Source organism: Melanostigma gelatinosum, assembly GCF_949748355.1.
Source record: "Melanostigma gelatinosum genome assembly, chromosome: 10".
Classification (NCBI taxonomy): domain Eukaryota; kingdom Metazoa; phylum Chordata; class Actinopteri; order Perciformes; family Zoarcidae; genus Melanostigma; species Melanostigma gelatinosum.
Window position 1 is genome coordinate 4,350,174 of NC_136643.1, and position 9,929 is coordinate 4,360,102.

The 9,929-nt window shown below is 41.0% G+C and overlaps 2 protein-coding genes across 2 annotated transcripts in view; both read right to left on the reverse strand.

Moving 5' to 3' along the window:
* LOC306783899 (cyclic AMP receptor-like protein A) overlaps positions 1-4,285 on the reverse strand; it is a 51,014-nt gene extending 46,729 nt beyond the window's left edge. Inside the window, exons 1-2 of the mRNA XM_079277739.1 lie at positions 4,145-4,285; positions 599-651 (exon numbers count right to left, since the gene is read on the reverse strand). Of these exons, the coding sequence (XP_079133865.1) occupies positions 599-651; positions 4,145-4,225 (134 nt within the window). The 5' untranslated portion in view covers positions 4,226-4,285. The remainder of the gene's footprint in view (positions 1-598; positions 652-4,144) is intronic.
* Positions 4,286-6,623: 2,338 nt separating this feature from the next.
* Positions 6,624-8,167, reverse strand: LOC306783450 (mid1-interacting protein 1-B-like). The gene has a single exon (XM_079277100.1). It carries the CDS (start codon positions 7,926-7,928, stop codon positions 7,419-7,421), a length of 510 nt encoding a protein of 169 aa, XP_079133226.1. The 5' UTR covers positions 7,929-8,167; the 3' UTR covers positions 6,624-7,418.
* Between the last annotated feature and the right edge of the window lie 1,762 nt (positions 8,168-9,929).

Here is a 9,929-nt window from a genome sequence, read left to right on the forward strand (position 1 = left end):
CAAATAATGCAACAAACAGGAAAAGCCTCCAATGCCTTCTTTGGAATAATAAATGTGTTTTTCACAGAAGCGATTAGGGACCAACCATATTCATTTGCCTTGTTTGTTTCGAAAAAGTGTTGTTTGATGAAAGCGATAAGTCATTCTAGTCTATAGCCATGGGCCTGGCTTTGAGATTCATCATTTAGTTCCATCACAAAGCAATATGTTACATACAAATCACTTTTCATGAGAAGTATAGACAGCGCAGAGCACAACTTCTAAAATGAACACACAGTAGAATCAACCCATCTTAGACACAGGCTCAACAGGCTTACTGTACTTAGCCAATTTTTACGTAATTTCAATTCCCCATAAAAAAAAAACAGGGACCCGGTCATCAAAAAACGCCTCCATGGCGCTACTTGAGATCTAAATCTCCACAGGGAACCTTTAATATTATAGTTAACTCTTCCACCACCCAGATATCACAACCAATTATAAATACAACTCAGCCAAATATATATATCGCTGGCTCCCCAAAGCTATGAACAGTTGAACTATCCGGTGTGAAATAAAAGTCAAGGATTCAAAACAAATAATTTGAGGAAATATTTACCATCCTACTAAGGAGAAGGTTCCTGTGGCTCGTTTTACTCTTAAAATCACCACCTGTAAATCAGAAACAATTCCTTACTACTGTGCAGTATATGGCTCACATCTATGAATAATAACTAAACAATAATGCACTTAAGTGTAGAGATGACATGCATTTCTTACAATATTTTTGTTTAAGTACAGCGTTGCGCAAACTGAGATTATTCTAATCATAAGCTTCTAAGCTTATGATTAGAATAACTGTGTTGAGGAGACTGCTATTTGTTCCAGCATGCCTGTTTGTGTGCAAACGTGTGTGACTAAAGGAAGTATCATAACATGTTTGCATACACTTCCAGAGGATCCGAGTTCTAGGAACAACCTTAGACATCTGAGCGGGTTAGGAATGCCACCACCACATGCGTTTGACACGTTTTAACATGCACAGAGCGCTGTTCAATGACAGCCGAGTAAGTTGAAAAACTGGAAGCTGACAATGTTGCGCAAAGCAAAAATGCGAAGCTGAAGCAGATATGAGAGCTACTCAGACAGAAAACAAACGGAGGAATGAGAAGTGTGCGAGTTCGACCAAACAGCCTCGGGGAAAAATGAAGAGGCCCGGTGGAAGTCTTGCACGCAAAACAGAGCGGGACACGTTGGGCAATACCACTGCTGTGGCCTTCTGCACACAATGTCTTACACGTGTCTCCTTGGAGGCGTCACAACAAACACATGTACAGAAAACGTGGATATCTACGAGACTGCTTCTACTTCATGTATGGAAGTGGGTTTCAAGTTGTTTAATACCTTGTTTTAGCAGTAACGTGAGATCTCTGGATACACTAGACAGAAAAAGAGAGATTTTTTTTTCTTTGAAGTCTTTTACCGTTTTATTACTGTTTTAATTACGTTCCAACGATGGCTCCCAGTACGGAACTGTAGGAGTGTTAAAAGACTGCCTTTTCCTACAAATTGTTTTATAAATAGTGCACGAGTGATCTTGCTTTTTGAAAAGTTCATGATGCTATTATTGGGACCTGGATTTCCCTCCTTATAATATGCAAGTCACACAAACATCTGTGTGAGGGTTTGCATGCACAAACACATTAGCGTGAGTTACCTCGGATTTTCATCCCTACTTCATACCGGAAAAAAAGTCGCAATAAACCTGAAGAACAAAGATCTGTCAGCTCACTTCCAATAAGTAAAGTAATTCAGGCTGCAACCAACGATGATTTACTCATGATTAATCTGTCAAATATTTGATTGAACTATTAATCATCATGATTAATCACCTGCCATTGTGTGAAGTCATAAAATCATTTGTTTGTTTGACCGACAAACCCTAAAAATGATCACAAAGACAAACAAAAGAAGAAAAACAAGTCAAGGAAATGTTTGCTTTTGCTCGAAAAATTACTTCAATGATAAGTCGATGATCAAATTTTTGCAGATTATTTTTCTGTTTGATTTATCGGGATTAATTCCCAAAAAGCACAAGTAAGCCTATAGAGTATGAATCTAGGACAGTACAGATTTATGAGCATGTTATACTTTGCTATCGCAGCAACAATTAGGCCCTGAATCATTACTAAAATTCTGTTGCTCAACTGACAAAAGAGGATTATGCAAGGAACAAAACTGACTGCACGAACACATGAATCGTGAATAGGATGGGAGAATTATGGGGAATGAATACTAGGTTTGTTCTCTTTTGAAGCATACCAAACTCAAACCGTCTGTATCTGGGTTAGAAAGTCAGTGTGTGGGACACTGTGATCCATCGCTTGCAATTATGAGCCATTGCTTGTCGTCAGAGGAGAGATTTGGACTCAACGCAAGACAGCATTAGTGCAGCATTCTTAGTTAGGCCAAGAGAGTGACATGAGCTGCTGACATGAGAAAGTTTCACCTTCTCACATTAGCACGAACGCACCAGAGACAGAGACTGTTTCTTGAACGAATCTGGCCGTATGCCAGCCTTGGTTGAGCGACAAGTTACAACTTATCCAAGCTGGGTGTTTTTTTTCTGAAGACAGGTTTATTGGCATCTCCTATACAAATCCTTAGGGTGTGTACTCAATGCCACAACCACGTGTGAATTCAATGGAATGTAATTTGCAGGCACGTTTGTGAAGGTCGTTATGTGCAATTGTTTGTGCTTGATACCTTGCCAGAGAGGTGTTGTTTCAAGTTTTCCAGTCTATGTTTTATTGGACTGCAGTATGACGTACATTGTTCCAGTGCTACAGGAACAACTCACAGTGAAATGCTATCAAAGACAGCATTATAAACCACTACATTATATTCATATGGCTGATGTTTTGGTCGAACGCAACTTACAATATGTGCATTCAAACTTAGCTAGACGTCATCAGTGCTTGGAGATATATATAATATAACATACATATAATAGTTAGTATTAATATCCGGGTCACTGAATTAGACGAAGTAGAAGTATTAAGATCCTTAACTTTAGTAAGAGGCACACTATAATACAAGTCCTGCTTCCAAAATGTTACTTAGGTGGAGAAGTAAAGCAGTATTATCAGAACAAAATACTTAAAGCACCGAAAGTAAAAGTACTCAATGGTCCCTGTCCATATGTTAAATTATGATGTAACTGGATCATTATTGTTGATGTTGGCAATACTTGAATGTTGAACAAGGCTGGGAAAATATTAACTGCTTTACATGCTGCTGGGAAGTTTAATCTACAACAATAGATTTTATGATTGCGGATTTAGTTTGTAAAATCTTGATCTGCAAAGCAGTTAGTAGGTTTATTTAACTAAAACTATTCAGTCAGCTAAACGTAGTAGAGTAAAAAAGTACATTTCCTGAAGCAAAGGTATAAAATAGCACACAGTAAAATGTAAAGACTCAAGTAAAGTACAAGCAATTCAGTAAAGAACACGAATTCGTGTATTTCGTGACTTTCTACCACTGATGTTATTGTGCTATTATTGTTGTACTTCTCTCCTTCACGTTCAGCGAACTGACGCAACAGGCTCGCGTTATCGTCTCAAGATAAGAAACTCTGCTTGTCTGTTCATATGATCCACAACAGACTCGTTCCGCCTGCATGTCTGACGCGTGACCGTAAAACAACGTTGATAAACGCTTTTTCGTTGAGCAAAGTTAACAGCTTACGTTAAAAGACTCAACGCTGGAAATGCTCAGGCAGGTTAGCTTTAGTTAGCTTGTCAGACACAACAGAGTAATGTTTGCGCTCCATTCGCAAGTGAGCCAGTTAAGCTAGTTGTGGAGGATGTTTTAATTAGTTGCGCTACAACGCTAATATTCAACAGGCCAATTAATGCAGTTAGTTAGCATGTTAAATGACTGGCAGCTCAGTTGTACCGTTCGAGTTTAGTATTGAGAACCATGCAGGCGTCAGGCATCCATACATCAACGTACTGAATAGTTAATCAATGAATCAATCAGTTCTAATACAACATTCATGCCCAAACCCTTAACAAGCTAACTGTGCCACGTTATGTAGCAAACTAGCTAATTCGCGTTAGCTTAAAAAAAGCGAATACTGAGTTTACCGTTAGCTACTTACGCATTGATAGTCGTCTGAATCTGTATTAACAAATACGCAGCGTGATTCGTTACTCGTTGACTTTGGGTTTTGACTGTCCATTTTGAGACAACGTGTAATTTAGATGGTTTAGCATCAATTTGTTTTTGTTTTGCTGTAGCTTTCTCTTGTACTTCCTGTTTCTACCGTGCGCTCAAAGGGACAAAAAGGACCGTTCTGAGTTAGGTCGTCGAAGGGGCCAGATGTTAGTCAAAACTTGGACTTGTATGTTTAAACTCTGCTTTAAAACGTTTGTATTCATTTTAAATCTCACTGCATATGTGTTGTACTTTACTTCAACAAAAATAAACAACTATAAATTGTTGGGAAATCCCCTCCCAGAGGCTATTTGTAGGGTGTTTTATGTGGATTTTTTAGGGGGATTTTACCATCATTCAGTAGTGAAACTAAATACATTTACTTGTTTTTTTTAGGTACTTTGCTTAAGTAGTTGCAGTTTTTGCTGCTTTATACTTCTACTCCACTACATGGGAGATATTGTCTTTTTTACTCCGTCGGTCAAAAACTGCAAAAATTCCTGCAACTTAATTCAGCTCTCATTATCATAAAACACAAACAAATGGCCTCAGGAGGAAGTTCTGTGTCGTTCTTGGTAGCTCACCAGCACTGTTGAGATATGGGTAGTGGCGATAGCCTCTGGCATTCACCTCAAGGTCAATGATAAGGTTATCTCAGTGGATGTTTTTAAAAACCAGCGACCTCATGCAGTCAGATGCAGCATTTGTTACGTCAGCTGTGGCTGCATTTCCTGTAAACACTGAATCAGGGAACAAAAATAATTTTCAAGGTGTGTTTCTTAAAGATGTTTAGGGAGTGTTGCTGCCTTCATAAGACTTTGTCTGGATTTACAGAGTCTGTAATATTGTCTCTGAAAAGAGACAGACTAGACCGTATTTAAATGAATGAAGTTATTTTTCTCAATTTTTCTTGGTTATTTTAAGTCATGAAATAATTCTGAAAAAATGTTCACAGATTGGATCCTATATTTGAAAACGAAGCTGTGTTCAGAAATCTTTTCAAGAAATTGTATCCCAAATATTGGTATTTTCAGTATAGCTTTATAAAGCGATACACTACAGTATACTATTCCCTGTAGTGTTGTGTGTCCACTGCACATTGAGCTCTATTAAAGTGACTTTCTGTTTCCTCTGCAGTTCTCTTTCCACTGAATGGAGGCAAATTAACATTCTCAATCAGACATATTTGCATGTGCTCTCCTTATTATGTGGGGGGATTTCACAATATGTGTGTGTGAGAGAGAGAGAGTGAAAGTGAAATGTGGGTGTGTATCACTGTTATGACTCTGAAACTCCAGCTGCACCCATTTCCCCATTTGATGCTTTCACTGACAGTTACTCAAACGACAATGAGGGAGACCTGTAATTTCTTTTTTTTTCAACTGACAAGCTATATAACATAAACAACACATGCATGCTAACATGCACACACCTATCTTCATTCAAAATAAATATGAATTTGAAAATAAAAAGCAGTCCTTACTGAGTGCATACTTATAACTGCCATCCATAGACTATTAACTGGATGTACCGTTCACATTATTACTGTTTCATTCTATAACACAGCTACGGTGTATTCTGCGAAATATCATTTAACACAAACACATTGAGAGAAATTAAAGCAAAACATGGCTTTTGCAAGTATTCAAGATGGCCTCATACATGTCAGGTTATTGAACAAACAGCCGCTCCTCCACAGGTTGTTGACTTTGGGAGTTGAGAAGTTTCAAGGTGTTGCCACTTGAAGCTGACAGGCAACATTCCTCAACCTGCAGGTATTTTGAATCCACCTTCGAGGAGGAACTGTATTTTTAGAATGCAAATTGTGGTTTTGCGAACAGATTTAGATTTTTCTGAATTGTTTTGAGGTTTGTTACGACAGATGCCAATAATACTTCCATGTCACATTGTTCTTAGTCAACAGGGCTGTAGTTGGTGCAGTGGTTGGACATGATCTCCAACAGCTGAGGCCTCTTTGGTGTTTAAATGCCTGGAAATCATGGGCTAAATAATTCCCACTGTTAGAAAACAGCTGTTTTTCTAAGCTGAGGGCAGAGAACTGAAGACACTAAAGAAGAGATGCAGTCTCTGTGTGGATCTAACATGTTGTTAGTTTGTACTGTATAACTTTGTCTTTTGACATTTCTGAATTTAATAGTAAAACACATTTGATCCTGAAGGAAAACTATTTCGTTTTCAACTATATTTTTATGCTTTGTAGATGTTTTATGCCACACAAGATGAACGTTCCTCTTTGACATTGCTTCTACCTGTGATATGTCAGGCATTTCCTGTATTAACGCTGCCCAATGGAGGATATGTACAGTGAATACCACATTCCACATTCAGGTTTTGTTCTGTGATGTATAAAGCTCAATATGTAGCCAAACTGCATTCATGAAAAACCAGCAGGACAAATGAAGTAAGTTCATAGAAAAGTTTATTTTTTTAGAAAAAGAATCAGTGCAGAAGGTGCATACGCCTTTGTTCTTTTCGACAGATGGACACGTCCAAACAATAGCAAGTAAATGACAATGACAACAAAAGCATCTTGTTGGAAACCTCTCATTATTCTTAATGCAGAGGCACCATTCTGGTTCATTGGCCATGTAGGGCATTAGGAGATCACAGGCAGTGAGCATCTGCCTCCCTCCATAAAGCTAAATTTAAAGACACAGACACGTCCGGCTCGAAGGGGGCACCGATCACACACACACGGGCCACGTCCGTCTGAACACACTGACATCATCGGCGACACAAACAGGAAGCAGAATCTTTCATCAGTATCCCCCCCCCCCCCTCCCCTCAGAGAGGTGGGGGCGGTTCAGACAGGCCCTGCGGGTTCATGCGGTCCTCTCCTTCTCCGGCTTTCGGCTCTCAAACTATACAGCGTGAAGTAATAAATAATACATTAAATAACAGGTTTTAAATATGTTTCATCTGTGCGTTACGGGGAATACGCGATGCGTACAAAACGTAGTGCAAAACAGGAGTTGGGCGTCAAGTGCACAAAACGCATTCCCCCGGGATCGACACATCCGCAGTCAATAATACCACATAAAGAGATATAAACTGCCCCCTTTCTTTGATCTGCCATTCAAATGTTTGTCCACGAATTTCATCAGCAGTAGTAACAGCAGCAGTAAAAAAAATAAAAAATAAAAGGCCCATTAAGAGAAGTCCAACACAAAAAACGGTGCGCTGTCAGTTTCTGCGCGCTACTGGCCCCATCCCCCGATCCCGACCTCCTGCTTGTAGCGCTTGGTGAGAAAGTTGGCCTGCAGCGTGAGCTTTGACAGCACCCCTTGCAGCCCGGTCAGGTGGTACTGGAACTGCTTCTGCAAATCCTCGTCCTCCTCCTCGTCCTCCTCCTCGGACGACATCGACGCGGTGGACGCGGTGGACGCGGTGGAGGCGGTGGACATGGACGAGTTCTTGCGGCTGGTCGTCATGCTCTCCTTGCGCCTCTCGTCGGCTGCCGCGCACCGCACCCCCCACTCGATGTCACAGCGGATGGACTTGAGCAGCTGGTAGTAGCTGTACATGTCCCCCTCGTCCTCGTCCGACTTCATGGAGCTCATCTCACTGTCCTCCTCCAGCGGGACGTCCCGCAGCATAGTGGGCAGCATCACGGTCTGGTCCATGTTGTTGACCGCGCCGATGAAGCGGTTCATGGCGCAGAAGAGGGAGTTCTTCTGGGTGTAGGATTCTGGCAGCTGCATCATCATGTTGACGAGAGTTTTGTTGTTGCTTCTTTTGGAGCAAAAAGGAAGGCGATCAGAGTTTCTTGTCTTGTTTGTTTCTCCTCTGTGAGTGCGCCGCTTTAATTCCGGGTTGATCGGTTGATAGAGGAGCGTCTGCCTGTCAGTAATGCTGCAGCGCGGATTGGCTGTTCTGTAAATCAGGAGACTTTAGTTTCAGCCCCTGATGAGTTTCGGAGCGCTTGTCGTGGTTTCTAGTTTGCAGGAGGAAACGGTGCGTATTTATAAAGTCTGGCTGTTCTTCATTTAAAGGCGGTACCACGACCTGTTTATCAAGTTCTACAGTTCAAACCGGACCCAAATGAACTGAAGTAGCACCCGGAAGCGCGCAGGGGTTAGGCACATTCTTTTTGAAGAGGAGTGGCTTCAAAATGACAGCAAGGTATTTAATCCAACTCCATAGAGTGCAGATCCAAAATAAATCTACAACAGCTATCCACTGACTTATCAACATCGCGAACAAACATTGCTGTGCCGTGATTATGTGCGATGAGTTGTCTTCCGGGGAAAGAAACCGAGAGTTACATCACCACAGCCCACATTCTGTTCCGATGACAAGCCATGGGTGAGACCCCGACCGAGCAGGACCAGTGACATGAATATTCATTATCAAGGCCATCGGCCCACCGCTCCGGCCCACCGCTCCGCCAATCAGATGGCGATTTCCTCGGAGGCGGGACAAGTCGGGGTTGGACCAATGAGGAAGCCACTTTTGACTCACAGCTAGAGAAAAACAGAGGCAACAAGTGGTCAGAGCGTTGAAGCCTCGATTTCATTCACAGGCTGACTGTCAGTGTGTCACCAGCGGTGGAAGAAGTATTCCTGAAATTCCTTGAATATATGTTGATGTACTCCGGTACAAGTATAACTCGTAAAAGTATTGTCCGCAAAATATTCTTAAAGTTTCAAAAGTAAAAGTAGTCCATCTGCAGATAAGTGACATAACTGGTATTATTGAATATGATCAATGTTTACTGGCGTAGCTGGTTCAGGTGGAGCTGGTTGTGATCAGGTAGTTTAGTCCAGTGGTTCCCAACCCAAACGGTCTGAGGATAAATCTGAGGAGTCACGATGAGATTATTAGTGCGGTAGGAAAGAAGAAAACGACAAATGTACACCTGAAAACTGTCGTTAAAGTTATCGTGATATGAGACTAGAGTTTGACATATTTATGGCATGAGTATGAGTATATGGCATGAGTCTTTTCCTGCTTTTAAAGGCTGCATGACAATAACATGATGTCATCATCTGAACTTACCAGACTGTCTAGCTGTTCTATTATTTGCCTTTAACCACTCACTCACTCATTATGTCCACATCTCTGATGATTATATGTCAAACAATCTCATTGTGTATCACGTGAAACCACCAGTGGTCAACCGTACAGCATCGGTATCTGGTCAAAATATCATGATATTTGATGCCTGTGTTTGTGGATCTCACTTCCCAGAGATCCAAACAGTGTCGCCTTTCCCAGCAGTGTTGCCACAAACACCCGGCTCATAATACTGCAAAATGCAAAGGCTTACATCAGTGGGCTCTATCACCATGTTGTTACCGATAGTGACCAAACAGACATTGATTTAAATGAAAATGTTCTACTTTAAATGTAGCCTACTTGGTTATTTCCCAGCACTGATCACCCCTAAAAATGTGTTTTGGCTTATTCCCTCTATCATTTTGACTAATTGTTTTCTGTTTAGTAGATTTTTAGAGCTCCACTGATCGGTCAACACAAAAGCTAGTGGAAAACATAGCGAGAATCCAGGATGCCACATAAGTGAAGTAATTGGTGCTAAATCAATGTGCACAACAGTCATACAATGTGGAAAGAGAATGTCATTTAAAAAAAAAGGTTCACACTGTATTGAGTTCCACATCCGTAGCAGTCCTTGCAGGGATATTACAGGCCTGCTTATCTCCCCTCAGGGTAACTTTAGTCTAAGCCAGTTACAGTACTGACAAGCT